At 36.9% G+C, this 16,834-nt stretch overlaps 1 protein-coding gene across 1 annotated transcript in view; it reads left to right on the forward strand.

Annotated features, from left to right (window-relative positions):
* Nucleotides 1–5,423: 5,423 nt before the first annotated feature.
* The window catches only part of AGBL3 (ATP/GTP binding protein-like 3), a 67,822-nt gene continuing 56,411 nt past the window's right edge, over nt 5,424–16,834 (forward strand). The window contains exons 1-4 of the mRNA XM_006756693.2: nt 5,424–5,856; nt 7,102–7,205; nt 9,644–9,698; nt 12,399–12,584. Of these exons, the coding sequence (XP_006756756.1) occupies nt 7,146–7,205; nt 9,644–9,698; nt 12,399–12,584 (301 nt within the window). The 5' untranslated portion in view covers nt 5,424–5,856; nt 7,102–7,145. The remainder of the gene's footprint in view (nt 5,857–7,101; nt 7,206–9,643; nt 9,699–12,398; nt 12,585–16,834) is intronic.

Here is a 16,834-nt window from a genome sequence, read left to right on the forward strand (position 1 = left end):
TTCTTAATATTGCTACAGTGGCTTTCTTTTGGTTAGCACTTGCACAATATAACTTTTCCACCCCTTTACTTTCAACCATTGTATATCCTTTAGTTTCATATGTATGTCTTTGAAAATTATATGGTTTGAGTTTGGGTTTTAATCCAGTCTGATCATCTTTGAGCTTTAACTGGAGTATTTAGCCCTTTTATATTTAATGTAATTACTGATATTTTTGCATTTAAATAGCATCCTAGTTATGTGCCATCTGTTGCTTTCTCTCTCTTGCCTTTGTGCCTGGATTTCTTCTTCCAAGCGTGTGCTGATCTACAAGAGTCAGCTGAAACTGGGCTAGACTTTTGGCAACCTGATGGGGCTAGAGGGCAAAAGAATCATCATCTGTCAAGGATGAGGGTTTGTTAAACTAATTCCAGATTATGGGTTTCCAAAGAGCTGCTCCTGAATGTAAGGATGAGCTTGAAGGAATCTGGTCTTCATAAAGATTGCTGCATGTGAAACTGCTAGATGTACTGCTATCAATTTTTATACTGTTCTTAGAGATCTGAGGATTAATTTGTTTTACGACATTTTTATTCCCAGATTTATAATTCTTGTATCCACTCAGCCCTGCATCTCAGCTCCATAAAGAATGTTGGCCTCTCACTTTAATACAGATTTCATAGCAGAGTTTTGCCAAAGCATGCTCTTAGTGATGTCAGCTTTTGTTATCTTGAAGTTTTTCCCCAAAAAAGTTTCATTAAATTGGGTTTTAGAAGTCCCAACTGATCATTTCTACCAAGATAAAAAAAAAACAAAACTTTATACAATAATCTCTTACTGAAGGTACTAATATAAAAATTATGTAAAAGAGCTACAATCATATAGAGCACAAGATTAGTTCCTTAGCTGGTTTTCAACCTGATCAGTGGTGGCACCATAGTTATGCAGGGATCAGTGCAGCAAGGTAAGTAGATGCCCATGTACTAGAGGGTGTCATTGTCATCAATTGGAGGTCAGCTAGTCAAATGGTACTGACAGCTAACATTAATTGGGTCCTTACAAAGTCCCAGGCAGTATGTTATTCACTCATGCAATCCTTACATGATAGATACTACTGTGTTATTCCCACTTTACATGTAAATAAATGGAAGCACCAAGAAGTTAAAAAGGTTGCTCAAGGTTATATAGCTACTAGAGGCCTGGCGTATGAAATATGTGCACTTGGGAGGTCCCTCAGCCTGGCCTGCATCCTCTCACAGTCCTGGAGCCCTCGGGGGATGTCCGATTGATGGCTTAGGCCCGCTCCCTGGGAGCAGGCCTAAGCCAGCAGTGGGACATCCTTAGGGCTGCCACAAAGGCGGGAGAGGCTCCTGCCACTGCCGCTAGGGCAGTCGTTCTGCCATTCAGTCAATTTGCATATTAGCCTTTTATTATATAGGATTAAGTGGCAGAATATTTGACCCCGGGTAATTGGTTCCTGAACCCACACTCCTAACCTCTAGTTCCCACAATCTCCCAGAAGAGATTGTTATTGTGTAGGAGCATGCCTAGAAGAGAGCCCCTTGTTGAGCATGTTGGAACCAACACTCTCCTCATGAAGCCCACAGACACGGAGCAAGAACAGCACTTGAGACCAATACTGTAGACTTCAACTCGGCCCTTTTCCTCTCCAGCCCCTGCTCATCCTAAAACAATAGGAACTGGTACCTACAAAAAAGAGGAGATGGGTGTAAATAGCAAAACACCAATTCCCTCCCACTTCCCAAACCACCAGAGCTGGGGACAGATCTAGGTTGCCTGAGGGGTGAGGAGAAAGAGGGAGGTTGATTGACTTTGAAATTGAAGTTTAAAATGTACTTAATACCAAATCCCTGAATGAAATCTTAAGTGCCAAAATGAAACTTAGTAGCTGAAAAGTTATGGAATATTACCATGTCCTCTGTAAAAAAAAGGGGGTGGGGTGGGGTTTCACCATTGCAGTTCTGGGCAGTTATTGGGGGAGGAGGGAGAGACCATGTTTTTTGTCATGAGACTTGGGAACTATTCTTTCTCCTTTGAGGTGATTTATTCCACCCATTTTTTTTGTAGAGTAGGCAGGGGCCATTGTTACTATCCCATTTCCAAGTGTTTAGGAGAATGATGCCTCCCTGTGGTCCCCAAATTTAGACATATTCTACAAACTAATTCTACCAATGATAGAGGGATTAGGAAAGACTTCACTGTGGGGATGAGCCTTGAACTGAGTCTTGGTTAGTTGACTGGCTGGGACAGATTTCTCAATTTGAGCTTTGAAACCTTTTGAGACGTTTGGCCTTATACTAGGTCATCCTAGACCCAGATAGTCTGAGGAAGGCCAAAATGGGTAATAGATGGGGGACTCCAGGGTTCCCAGGACCTAGTATGTCTTCCTCAACCAAAATGGGACCAGACCTGTACAGCTACATAACCACTAACTTCTGTGATGTCATAAATAACTCTGTCCTAGTCACTTCACATTCTCATTTAAGTCTCTGCTCAATTAATTCAAAATAATATTATTACATAAAATAAATTATAGTCCTAACTCAACTTACATTTGGCCATGTTGCCAAAGTGAAGTTTCCTCCTGATTCCCACACTAATAATTGTGCCTTTTGGAGTCTTGTTTTGGATTTTCTTTTCCTTCTTTCTTACTCTACTTTTATTATATTTCTTTTATTCTGCATGCTTGAGTCAATAAATTCACCAAAACTTAGAGGAAATGTTGCTCTAGGAGTGAGTCTGTCCAGTAATCTTCTCTGATAAGATTATGGGGAAGGGAAACAAAAATTTAGACTAATAGAAAGTCCTTGGAAATTCACTCCGGGCCTCACCTCCACTTTAACCTAAATGCAAATAATTCCATCTCTACTATATATTACTATCTGTAATAGGAGAGTAATTTTTTAAAATAAATTTTTATTGATTTCAGAGAGGGAGAGAGAAAACATCCAAGATGAGAAAGAATCATTGATCAGCTTCCTCCTGCACGCCCCACACTGGGGATTGAGCCCGCAACCCAGGCATGTGCCCTGACCTAGAATTGAACCGTGAGCTCCTGGTTCAGAGGTGGATGCTCAACCATTGAGCCATGCCGGCCAGCTGGGCAGGAGAGTAAATTTCTTTTTAAATTAAAAAGAAGAAGAAGAAAAAGAAGCAGGTGCTTAAGAAAACCATATTTAATTTATTTGGGGCAGAAAAAAAGTCCTAAAGAAATCTCCCTCCTTAAAATGATACTGCCCTAGCTGGTTTGGCTCAGTGGATAGAGTGTCGGCCTGCGGACTAAAGGGTCTTGAGTTTGATTCCAGTCAGGGACACATGCCCAGTTTTCCGGCTTGATCCCCAGTAGGGGGCATGCAGGAGGCAGCCGATCAATGATTCTCTCTCATCATTGATGTTTCTCTCTCTCTCTTCCTCTCTGAAATCAATAAAAATACATTTAAAAAAATAAAATGATACTGACTTTAGCCAAGCTTTGACTAAACAGTACTGCCTGGTATAATTCATAACACTGGTCTTCTCTTAGAGCCTTTGTATTTTCTGCTTCCCCTGCCTCCCACATGGCTCATGACTTTACTTGCTTCAGGTGTCTGCTCAAATGCCCCCTGGTCAGAGAAGCTTCTCTGCACACCCCATCAAAAGAACTACTCAGCTCACTCCCCATGCTCAATTTTTCCCTGCTTTATTTCTCTCCATAGCAGTTATCATCACCTGGGTGTTTGTTTTCAATAGGTTTGTCTGTCTTCTCCTAATAGAATATAACCTCGTGCAATCACCTTACACTGGGAACAGTCCCTGACAAGTAGTAGGCATTCAATAAATACTTGTTGAATTAATGTAAGAATTATGATTTTTCAAAATTTGTTAAATTCCCAAGTATTTTTAGGCACTAAAATATTTTTTCTCTGTAGGATTACTTGAAATATGACCATGTAAGTATTTGGACTAAAAATCATGAGACTTAAGTCCCAGCTCAGCTATTAATTTATTGTGTAACTTGGTTAGATAATTTCTTGGAGCTTCACCCTTGTACACCTGACATCTTATGGCTCACAACCATGACTCTAAAATCAACAGAAAAATAGATTCCATATAAAAATTATCTGTGCATGTCATTTTTAATAACATGTATGGCATAAAACAAGGTACAATTATAACTGGTAACTATTTTTCAAGAGAGCTTTATCTAATCTATTTCTTTTCCTGGAAGGTCCAAACTTCTAAATTGCTGATCTCAAAAAAATCCATTATTTTTCAGAAACTTACAAAATCTAAAGATATGGACCATTTCCATGCTTAAGCCAAAGTGCTTCGAACTTTATTCTACTTTCAAACTTGCTTTAATCCATTATCTCCATTTTTACAATATTACAAATCTCATGGCATATAATACCCCAGGTAGGAACCGGACATCTAAAGACTTTTTTTTCCTAGCCATACTACTTTGAAAACTGTTCCAAATACATTCAATTATCCACCAGAGCTAAAGATCAGGAGAAAATCAAGTTGGGATATACAGGAATCATGTCTAAGTCTGTAATGGGAAGCTCGTATTTAATTAGATGAGGCAATACATGTGGAGTGATTTGCATGGTGCCCTGCCAGATAATGTGTTCAATGTGTTACCTAACGATTTTTATATTTAAAGAATCTCTGAGCTGATTAGAACCTTGAGAATCTAGTGTATCTATGACTCCTCTACCAAGTATTTAATGAGAACATTTTTTCATTTCCGAATCAAATAAAGATCATTAGTCACACAATTGTGCAGAGCACAACTTAGTGTGGGGTACAAATAAAGACCAACAAAGTACTAGTCTTGACCAGTAAGCTCTACAGCAACGGTTCTCAACCTGTGGGTCGCAACGCCTTTGGGGGTCGAACGACCCTTTCACAGGGGTCGTTTAACACCATTGGAAAACACATATATAATTACATATTGTTTTTGTGATTAATCACTGTGCTTTAATTATGTTCAATTTGTAACAATGAAAATACATCCTGCATATCAGATATTTACATTACGATTCATAACAGTAGCAAAATTACAGTTATGAAGTAGCAACAAAGATAATTTTATGGTTGGGGGTCACCACAACATGAGGAACTGTATTAAACGGTCGAGGCATTGGGAAGGTTGAGAACCACTGCTCTACAGCCTCCTGATGGTATAGAACCTAGGAACAAATCACAGTTCTGCCTTCTCCTCTCCTAAATTTCTGCCAGCCCCACCCCACCATCCGCACTACTTTCCACCTAGAACGGGATTCCCTCTGCCCCTAGTTCCCGTCATCCTTCGTGGTCTCCCTTCCTCCGGCCCAAATCCCGCCCAGGCTTCTTCTCTCTCCAATACTGCTAGGTAATTCCCCAAGGCTTTCTGAAGTCTCGCGAGGGTGGTCCCGTTGCCCTGGTAACGAGTGGCCTTGCCTCCGGGTGAAGGGCGTGGCTAGAGCCGCCGAACTGGACCGGGATTACATTGGGCTGTTACCCGCGGGGGCGGGAAGGAGGAGCCAACAGAGGCGGGACAGTGACGCGCGGTTCCGAAGGAAAGGAGATCAGCGGCGCGGCGCCCCCTGCGGGAAGCGAGCACACGTGGACACGCGCGCCGGGGGAAATGAGCTCCTACCCACACCGCGGCTTCCAGGCGTGAGCGTGAGAGGGCCTCGCTGACCTCGGGAATTGTGCTTCACCGTCCTTTCCCGAGGAAGTCCGTCGTCGTGCCCGCCCGCAGGCCTGGCTGGCTGGGCGTGGGGGCGCAGGTGTTGCCTCGTCCGCCTCGGCCGTGGAAGGAACGCGCGCGGAGTGCCCATTAGGCAGTCAGCGCGGCTCTCCTGAAGCTCAGGTCTTACCCTGTCGCAGGTGAGCACAATGGTAACTGTGACCCTGCTCAGGGGGTTGGCTGCGTGGGTGTTCTGTTCAAGAAAGAGAGGTGGTGTCGCTGGTTTTATTTGTAGAGCTTCCAACGCTCTGTTCCCCTGGAGGCAGGCTCAGCTCTGGTTCAGATACATTGTTTAGTTAATTACATGTTCATTTCTTCTTTGCCGTTGGGTCAGCTTACCTGGCTGGGTTCCAGTCAGGCTCATGAGGTTACTCGTACATGTGCAGAGTAGTGTACCTGGATTTTAACATTTAGCAAGAATCGCATTTAGTAGGAACCACCCAGACAGTAAGACCCTGGCCCTGCCTTACATTGGTTTGCCTCATGTGCTCACGGGAGGAAATAGAATCAGATTTATGCCAATCCAGTTTCCCAAATCGGGAATCGTGGTGACCCCCGGGCTGAAACTTCAGTCAGTGTTGCAGGTCCTACTAAGCACACTTCTCCGTTGCATCTGTAGTAATTTGCTGTGGAGCTTGGACTTTCTTCTATGTAGTCTTGTTCCAAAACACACTTTGTGTAGAGCAGAACTTAAACAAATAGACTGGGAATTGGTAAATTCCTTTGATCTAAAAAACAACAACAAAGAATCTTGACAAGGAACTTGCATTATTTCATTGTCTCAATAATGGGAGGATACTTGCCTCCCAGGGATAATGGCCGTCGCCAGTACAACCTTCTGATAGCTATTGAGATGTCAGTTAAGACAGATACAATTGAATATTAGAACAGAGACAGTATCTACGGAATAGTAGCCAAAATATAAAGAGTCTGTTGTCGGCTATTGAACTGCTGGTCAATTGAAAATTAAGTAGAAAACAAAATTTATTGCTAAATTTCATTGCCTGAATAAGTAACTGTAATTTAAAAGATTTGTGATCTTTTTAATGTCTCAGGATTATTCTGAACTTGCTATTGCTCTCTGGTATTTAATTGTAAATACAGGGTGTAAATGATTTGTCTGTGTACCCTATAAATTCTTTTTAAATTATTTACTTGATTTGTCTTTTATTGTGATTTAGTTTCTTACTCATAGAAATGAAAAATTTCTTCAAATCTTTGAAACTGAAGGTTTATTTAACCGTGTCCTAATAAATTAGTTTTTAAAAGAAACCTGTTGTCACTTAAATACAATAGAATATATTTTGGATACTCATACAATGTAATAAACACTTTTGATTTAAAAACTGTCAGTAAAGACCTTAGAAATTGTTTTCCATTTACAGCCCGCCTACTCAAAAGGAGAAATATCGAGCCAAATACTGAAGAGATGTCAGAAGATTCAGAAGAAGACTATTCAGATAGAACAATCAGTGATGAAGATCAATCAGTATGTTTTCCTCAACTTTATCTTAATGTACTTTGAGATAAAACTTGTGTTATATAGATTCCCAGTAAAAGTATTATAAAACCAATTGAATGTAAGAATCAATTGGATGTTTAAATCACCTGTCATTGAAGTTGGGAAGTAATTTGATTGAAAGCCGAGGTATTACTGTGTACAGTATGCCCCATCTAGAAAGAACCTATATTGGTTGTCTTTTTCTGAGAAAAAAATTTGGGTAAGATTCTTCTGACTTTTACTAAAATATGTATATTAAAGCATTATTTGGTGTTTTTATACTCCCTGTCCACTTTCTTATATGTACTAAGTCTACTGTATTCATCATAATATGTATCATATACTGGGACCTTCTATATTTTAAATCTACTATGTAGCTCCATAATAGGCTTAGTGTGGCTCTGATGTAACAAAGGCAGGGACATGGAAGAAGAAAAAGGAGGAAAAAACAAAATGCAGTATTTAAAAATATTTTTTCTGGTTCTAGTAATATTTGTGAGATGTTTTCATCACATTTTATTTTTCCTAAAGTATAAATTATCATATATTTAAGTTAAGGTCCTCAAATAAGCTCCCCAAAATGATATATAACCCTTTAAGTCTATGGCCTTCTGTATTTATGTTCTTTTTAAAAAATAATACTCATTAATTTTTAGAGCTAGAGGAAGGAAGAGGGAGAGAGAAAGAGAAGCATCCATGTGAGAGTGGAACATGGATCTGCTCCCTCCTGCACGCCCCTTATAGGAGAATCCTACAACCCAGGCATGTGCCCTGACCTGGAATTGAACCCACATCCTTTTGATGCATGGGATGATGCCCAACGAACTAAGCCACACAGGCCAGGGCTGTGTTTCTTTTCTTCTTTTGTTTCTTTTTCTTAATTTAGATCAGCGGTTCCCAACCTGTGGGTCGCGAATGACCCTTTCACGGGGGTTGCCTAAGACCATCGGGAAACACATATATAATTACATATTGTTTTTGTGATTAACCACTATGCTTTAATTATGTTCAATTTGTAAAAATGAAATTAAGGGCCAAAGACCTTAAACACACTTTACCATAGAAGATACACATCAGCTAGAATGGCCAAAATTCGAAACACTGAGAACACTGAAGATTGGTGAGGATGTGGAGCAATGGAAACTCTCATTCATTGCTGGTGGGAATGCAAAATAGTACAGTCATTTTGGAAGACAGTTTGACAGTTTATTTAAAAACTAAACATAATCTTACCATACAACCATGCTTTGAGGTTAGGATTGAGGTTCAGGTTTTTTTGCATGTAGCTATCCAATTATTCCAGAATTATTTGTTGATGAGCCTGTCTTTTCCACCTTGAATAATCTTGGCATCTTTGTGAAAATTAATTTACCTTATGGATATAGGGTTCAATTTCTGAACTCTATTCAGTCTATTGAGCTACATAAGTATTGCTTATGGCAGTGCTACTTGATTAATCTGGATTAATGTAACTTTATAGTAAGTTTTGAAATCAGGTAAATACTTAACTTTGATATTTCCCAAAATTGTTTTGGCTATTCTTGGTCCTTTGAATTTCCATATAAGTTTTAGAAGAAGCTTGTCAATTTCTAAAAAAATTGCCTGCTCAGATTTTGATTAAAAATTATCCCCAAATTGATCTACTGAATGTGTAGATGAATTTGGGGATAATTGATATCTTATCAACACTGAGCCTTCCCATCTATGAACATGGTATATCTCTCCTTTATTTAGGTTTTCTTTAATTTCTGCCTGTAATGTTTTGTAGTTTTTAACAAACTGGTGTTACACATATTTGTTAAATTCATCACTTAAGTGTTCAATGTGTTTTTTTGGAGCCAAAGTAAATAGTATTTTTAATTTTTTTTCAATTTCCTATTGTCTATAGGAAATTGTATAGTTAGTGTATAAAAATATAATTAATATTTAATATTGATCTTATGTCCTGTGACCTTGATAAACTCAATTGTTAGTTTTATGAAAAAAAAATGTAGTTTTAGTATTATGTGTCTAATGTTGTATAACAAATTAGCCCCAACTTAATAAATGCATTGATCTCATAGTTAAAAAAAAAAAAAAAAATAGGGTCACCACAACATGAGGAACTGTATTAAAGGGTCGCAGCTTTAGGCAGGTTGAGAACCACTGATTTAGATTGTTTTGCTAAGCTTACCAAGAATCTTTAAACTTTATTTCTTCCCTGCAATTATTAATAGACCTTACCCTGTGGAAGAAGAGAAATGAAAGGTGAAAACTTTAAGGTTTCAGGATAGTTGAAGTGTCTGCTTTGAGACCAGTAGCTATAATAATCCTTTAATTTTTTCCACTAAAGATTAAACACATACACTTAATTGTTGTAAAAAATTTCTGGCTTTGTAAGCTGTTGGTTTTTAAAAGAGAAATGTTTTTAAACTCTCTTGTTTTAGGATGAGGATACCTACATGAAATTTGAAGATCTCCACCAATGTGCACTTTTAACAGGTTTGAATTTATCCATATATTCTCCCTTCTCTTTATGATAGGATATGAGTGGAGGAAAAGTAATAAGGAAACTAGAAAAAAGTCAGCTTGGATAATATAGGGAATTATTATTCTGTTAATTGGATAAGGAAAGAAAATGTATTCACTTTTATAAGAATCTTTTGGAGTTAAAACGTTTAAGATTTGTTTTAGATAAACCTGATTTTAATGAAAATGGTCAGTAGTTTATAAAGAACTTAATACAAGAATTTATTTGCCTTGGCATTTCTTTAAATAACCAATTCTTTAAATGCATTTACAGTATAACTGGACTTATAATGGACACAATGTTTTGGCACTGCATCTTTAAGTATGCCTATGTAGAGATTCCTTAGTCATTCATTAGCAAATTTACATGTGCATGTGGGCATCTTGATGTGTGCTTGATTTTTTAGAATTCATACATTTAGAATTGTGCTTTCAAATACATTAAAATATTTTTTCCAAATATTCATATATCTATCACAGATATTTTGAAATTGAAGATAAGACCTTTTATTATTTTTTATTATTGTCTTTTTCACTGCCATCCTAAAACAAATTTTCACTTTTGAGATAACCACTATTCTCAGTTTGGTGTTTACCCTTCTAGAATTTTTTCTTGCATTTGTACACATATCTATACCCATAGTCATAGAAAATGTGTGACTAAGTTTAAGAAGTTTAAGAACATTCAACAGTAAATAGTTTGCTAAAAAAATTGTACTATTTTGTGGACTTCCTGCTGCCCTTTTTTTTCTTTTTAAAATTTTAAAACGTCTGTTGGTAAAAAGGAGGAAATTCACTGTTTTAACTAACATTTCCTTGGTTGCTAAAGAAATTAAGAATTGTTTCATATGCTTGTCTATTTATATTCCCTTGTGTTATGAATTGCTCTTTCATAGAAATCCTTGTTAACTTTGTTTACATTGCTTTCATTGTTGGGAATTATTTTAATGTTATTTATCATTATTCATTTGTGGCTCTTTTTTTTATGTATCTGTTTAAGCTACAAAGGCCCCTACTCTAAAATCATCAATATAATTATCAAAGTTTTCTTCAAGTACTTTTTTGTACTTGTTTGAATTTTGGTATTTCATTTCTCTAAAATTTACATTTACAAATCATGAGGTATGAATCTAATTTTATTTACTCATTCATAAATAATTGCCTTGCCATTTTTGAATCATACTGTAAATAAGACAAAGTGTGATCTACTCACATAATGGAATACTAGATGCTTAATAACTGTCTATTGAATAAATGGATCTATATAACAATCTTGAGAAGTAGCAATGGAAGGTAGTATTTCTTATTTACAAGTAGTAAGATTTATGTTCAAAGAGGCTTCATTGGCCAACCAAAATCATGTAGAAACAAAGTGATAGAACAGAACTCAGTTTGTCTGACTCCTAGTCCAATTATCTGCTGTTATACAAAAATAACCCAGAACTAAATTTAGGTTAAAAGCCATGTTTCAGAGGTGGAATAGCAAGAGGAGTCAGTGGGACAAATGGAACCAAGTATGTAAAAGGTAGAGAGAAAACCAGGAAGTGTACCATCATAAAAGACAAGGGACATGATCTTAAGGAAAGGTGATTATCAACATCAAGTTGAGGCCCCACTTACCCAATAGAAACAGAGAGAGAGAGTCTCCGCGCTGTCTACATGGGACGACTCCATCTTATTCTGTGTGAATTATGCTTCTGGGGTTGTGTCACACAGTAGCCCTAGAATGAGAAGTGAAAGAGTTTTGACTGAAAGTTCACTATAACAACCTTAGAGAACATAGTTCCAGTAGGTGGTGAGAAAATATGGTTGGTGGGTGTACTTAACCTATTAGACAAATAGTTGCCTCAGTGTGATTAAGGTTAAGAAGATTGAACAGTAAACAGTTGGCTAAAAAAGCTGCAAGAAACAAATGTAATCCCTTTCAAAATCTAAAATGTTTTTGGAGTAGAAGTGACAATTTGGTATAATTTATAGTATTTAATAACAACTTTTCTTTAGCTATCGTGAAGATCAGTTATTAAAAAATTTCATTAGTACTTTTGCCGAAACCGGTTTGGCTCAGTGGATAGAGCATCGGCCTGCGGACTGAAAGGTCCCAGGTTCGATTCCGGTCAGGGGCATGTACCTGGGTTGCGGGCACATCTCCAGTAGGAGATGTGCAGGAGGCAGCTGATCGATGTTTCTCTCTCATCGATGTTTCTATCTCTCTATCTCTCTCCTTTCCTCTCTGTAAAAAATCAATAAAATATATTTTAAAAAAAAATTTCATTAGTACTTTTATTTTTTAAATGCCATAAATTATAAGATATTTATAATTATATCTACAGATATTCACAAATTAATGGTGTTGAAGGGGGAAAAAAAGAACATATAAAAAAGTTATAGGGATTTGCCCTGGCTGAGTAGCTCAGTTTGTTAGAGCACCATCCTGATACACTAAGGTTCTGGGTTCAATCCCCAGTCAGGGCACAATCAAAAATCAATCAATGAACGCAACAGTAAGTGGAACAACAAATCGATGTTACTTTCTCTCCCTCTCCCTCTCCTTTCCTCTTCCTCTCTTCCTCTCTCCCTCTCTCCCTTCTCTCTCTTTCTAGAATCAATTTTGAAAATTATAGCAATTGGAGTTTTGCTTCTTAACACTCATGATTGTGTTTGAATTTTTTCCAGCTGACTCCATCACTGACCCATTTTTCCCCCGGACTACACAGATACTGTTGGAATACCAGCTAGGGAGATGGGTGCCACGTCTTCGTGAGCCACGAGATTTATATGGTGTCTCTTCTTCTGGTGAACTGAGCCCAACACGGTGGCCGTACCACTGTGAGGTCATTGATGAAAAAGTCCAGCATATTGGTAGGTTCTTAGCAGTTTTGGGGATTTAAACATATTAGTAAATTTACTTTGCCAACCTTAATTTTAATGAGAAGACTCCCAGTATCAGAATAGTCATTCCAACAGAAGTATAACATGAGCCATACAGGGGCAAGAAAAGTAGGTTGTATGGAAAATAATACAATCCTATATAATAAAAGGCTAATATGCAAATTGTCCCCCCAGGTGGGAGTTCGACCGACTGGGTGCTCAACCGGTTGCTATGACTGCACTGCAGCTGCCAACCGGCCCGATCTGGGCCCCAATTGGCTCCCCCCAACCCCCAGCCAGCCCCACCCCCGATTGGGCCACCCCACCCCAATTGGGGGGAGGGCCGGCTGGCCAACCACCCGCAGCCCCTCTCACTGGCCAGCCAGCCCCCCAAAAGGCCTCGATTGCTGGCCAGGCCTAGGGACTCCACCCATGCACAAATTCATGCACCAGGCTTCTAGTAATTAATAAGTAATAAATTGTAAACCTACTTTTGCCCACCACTTATATGTAATTTTTAATTTTCTAGTAGCCACATTTAAAAAGGTTAAAAAGAAACAAGTGGAATTGATTTCAAAACTATTTTTTATTTAACCCAAATATATCTTAAATATTTTATGTTCTTTTTTTGTATGGAGTCTTTGAAAACTGGTGTGCATTTATACTTACATTTCAATTCAATCCAATTTTTGTTCACATCCTTGCCACACTTATTTTGTTGTTGTATTTTTAAATAGTCATTCTAGTCCTAGCCGGTTTGGCTCAATGGATACAGTGTCAGCCTGTGGACCAAAGGGTCCTGGGTTTGATTCCGATCAAGGACACGTACCTGGTTGCAGGCTCCTCCCTAGCCCAGGTCAAGTGTGTGCAGGAGGCAACCAATGGATGTGTTTCTCTCACATCTGATATTTCTGTCTTTCCCTCTCTCTTCCACTCTAAAAAATCAATGGAAGGATATCCTCAGGTGAGGATTAAAAAAATAAAATAAAATAAAATGTTTAATAAATAAATAAATAGCCTAAACATGTGTGAGATACCTCACTGTGGTGCTGATTTACATTTCCCTGGGTATCAGTGACTTTGACAGTGCAATCCCTATCAAAATATCAATGGCATTTTTTCATAGGAATAGGAAAACAACTGTAAAATTTATATGGAACCATAAAAGCCTACAAATAGCCAAATCAATCTTGAGAAAGAAGAGCAAAGCTGGAGTCATCACACTTTCTGATTTCAAAATATATTACAGAACCACAGTAATCAAAACAGTATGGTATTGGTATAAAGACAGACATACAGACCAATCAACAGAATAGAGAGCCCAGAAATAAATCCACATATATACGTTCAACTGATCTTTGACAAGACTGTCAAGGATACACAATGGAGAAAGGATAGTCTCTTCAACAAATGAGAAAATTTAATATCCACATGCAAAAGATGAAATTGGACCTTTGTCATACACCATACAAAAAGTCAACTCAAAGTGTATTAAAGACTTAAACATAAGACCTGAAACTGTAAAACTCCTACAAGAAAACATAAGGGGAAAGCTTCATGACATTGTTCTTGGCAATGATATCATGGATATGACATCAAAAGCTTGGGTAACAAAAGCAAAACTAAACAAGTGGGACAACAAAAAGCTTCTGCACAGCAAAGGAAAGAATACAGTGAAAAGGCAACCTGTGGATTAGGAAAATTATTTGCAAACAATATTTCTGATGAGTTAATCTCTCAAATATATGAGGAATTTCTACAACTCAATAACAAACTCAACCAGATTTAAAAGATGGACTAAGGACTTGAATGGATGTCTTTCCAAAGAAGACACAAATAGCCAACAGATATATTTATTGACTTTTTATGTAATCTGATAAAATTCTTTGCCATTTTGTTGTTAAACTTTTTATTTTCTTCTTGATCTCTAAATACTCTCTATATATTCATGAGATTAGCTTAATGTTATGTATGTTGCATACTTTTTCTCAGTTTGTCATTTGCCTTTTATCTTTCTCATGCAGAAAATTTTAATTTTTATGTAATCATTTTTCTGTCTTCTGGATTTTGAAAATCTTATGTTTCTCCTAGCACATTTCAAGTCGTATTTTTTGTGATTAAAATATTTTAACATCAGGAACCATTTGGATGAAAGAAGTGAGCTCCCAATCCAACTCTATTAACTATCCTGTTATCCCAACAAAATTATTAAATAATTTTTTCTCTACTGGTTGGAAATGCCACAATTATTATATATTATTCCTAGGCCTAATTTTGAATTATATTCTATTCCACTAACCTGTCTACTCATGGTGACTCAAAACCTTTAATGCTATATTTTTTAAACTATAAATTTTGTTAGGTGGCAAACTTAGTTCCCCATCATTCCTTTTATTCTTTTAAAAAGTTTTCCAACTTCTTGGCTTATTATAGTTGGCCTTATTGTACGTATTTCTATATGAAATTTAAAATAAGCTTTCCTAGTTGTCCCAAAATTAATCCTGGTAACTTTATTGTGATCACATTACATTTATAGATTAAGCAAGAGCGACATCTTTACAATATTGCATCTTCCTAACCAAGAACAAGGTATGTTTCATGATTTACCCTAGTTTTTCTTTATCTTCCTTAGTACAATTTTAAATTTTTTTCTTGCACTTTTTCTAAGTTTTATTGTTAGGTATTTTATCTTGTTGCTTTAAATAAAATCTTTATTGCATATTATTTTCTAACTTGTTTTGTAGAGGAAAGTTTTGTGTATTAATTTTGAAACCACCCAACTCTTATTTCTAGTTTTTAAGTTATTGCATATGTGCTTTTATACAGTTATATCATCAAGTAAAAATGTAATTAAATCTCGTTTCCAGTTTTTGCATATCATACTTCTTTTTCTTGACTGAATGCATTGACTGGTATTTTCAAAAAACATTTAAAGTTTTATATTCATCTTGTTCCTCATTTTAATGGGAATGCTTTTACTGTTTTCTCTCTAAGCAAAATATTGGTTCATGGTTTGAATTAAATTTGATTTTATTAAGGAAGTATCCATTTATTCTTTATTACTAAAAAAGTTTACCCAGAAATAATTACTAAATTTTATTAAATGCCTTTCAATATTTACAGAGAGAAAGTGTCTTAAGTTTCTCATTATGACACATTAAAATATATGTATTTTATCCCTCACTGGAGGATGTTTTTATTAATTTTAGAGAGAGAGGAAGGGAGAGGAAAAGGGAAAGGGAGGGATAGAGAGAGCGAGAGAAAGAGAGAGGAAGAGAAACATCATTTGGCTGCCTCCCTTATGTGTCCCAACCAGAGATCGAGCCTGTAACCTAGGTATGTTGCCATGTGCCCTGACCATTTCTTTGATGCATTGGACAATGCTCCAACCAACTGAGCCATCTGGCCATGGAATGAACTGCTGTTAGTCATTGTGTATTATTTTGTGTGTTGCTAAAGCCTATTTGCTAATATTTTATATAGGATTTTTGCTTTAATATTCATAAGAATTTATATTTTTCTAGCGTTTGTACTTTTTTAGGTTTTAGTGTAAATATTATTCAAAATTCTTCCTTGTAGAAGAATTTCTCCTCTTCTAGAACAGTTTGAATAATACTGTAATTAACTGTTGGATAGAATTCACCTAAAACAGTCTGGACATATTTATTATTGTTATTTTAGATATACAGAGAATATTTTTATTGTAAAACTTCTTTGTTAGTTCTGTTTAGATGTTCTATCTATTTCAGGGACAGTTTTGATTATTTGTATTTTCCTAGAAACATAATGCGTCTATGGAGAACTTTTCATTTGTTTACAAAGATTTGGACAAGTATTCTTTTGTAATTATTATAATATCCTTTGACTTTGGGGGATTTTCCCCCTCTGTTGTCATATTTTTGTTAAGTATTTATACATTCTTATTTTCCTCTCCCCTGAATATGTTGGTGGGATATAATTATCTTGTTAGTTTTTCCAAAGAATCAATGTTTAAATATATTAGTTCTGTTGTGCTGTTTTCTTTTTTTAAAAATTTTTCTTTTTTTTAATTAAATCTTTATTGTTCAGATTATTACAGTTGTTCCTCTTTTTTCCTCCCCATAGCTCCCCTCCACCCTGTTCCCACCCCACCCTCTGCCCTTACCCCCGCCACCCACTGTTCTCACATCCATAGGTGTATGATTTCTGTCCAGTCTCTTCCCGCACACCCACACCCCTTTTCCACCCAGAATAGTCAGTAC

The sequence above is a fragment of the Myotis davidii genome, unplaced genomic scaffold (genome assembly GCF_000327345.1).
Source record: "Myotis davidii unplaced genomic scaffold, ASM32734v1 scaffold214, whole genome shotgun sequence".
Taxonomy (NCBI): domain Eukaryota; kingdom Metazoa; phylum Chordata; class Mammalia; order Chiroptera; family Vespertilionidae; genus Myotis; species Myotis davidii.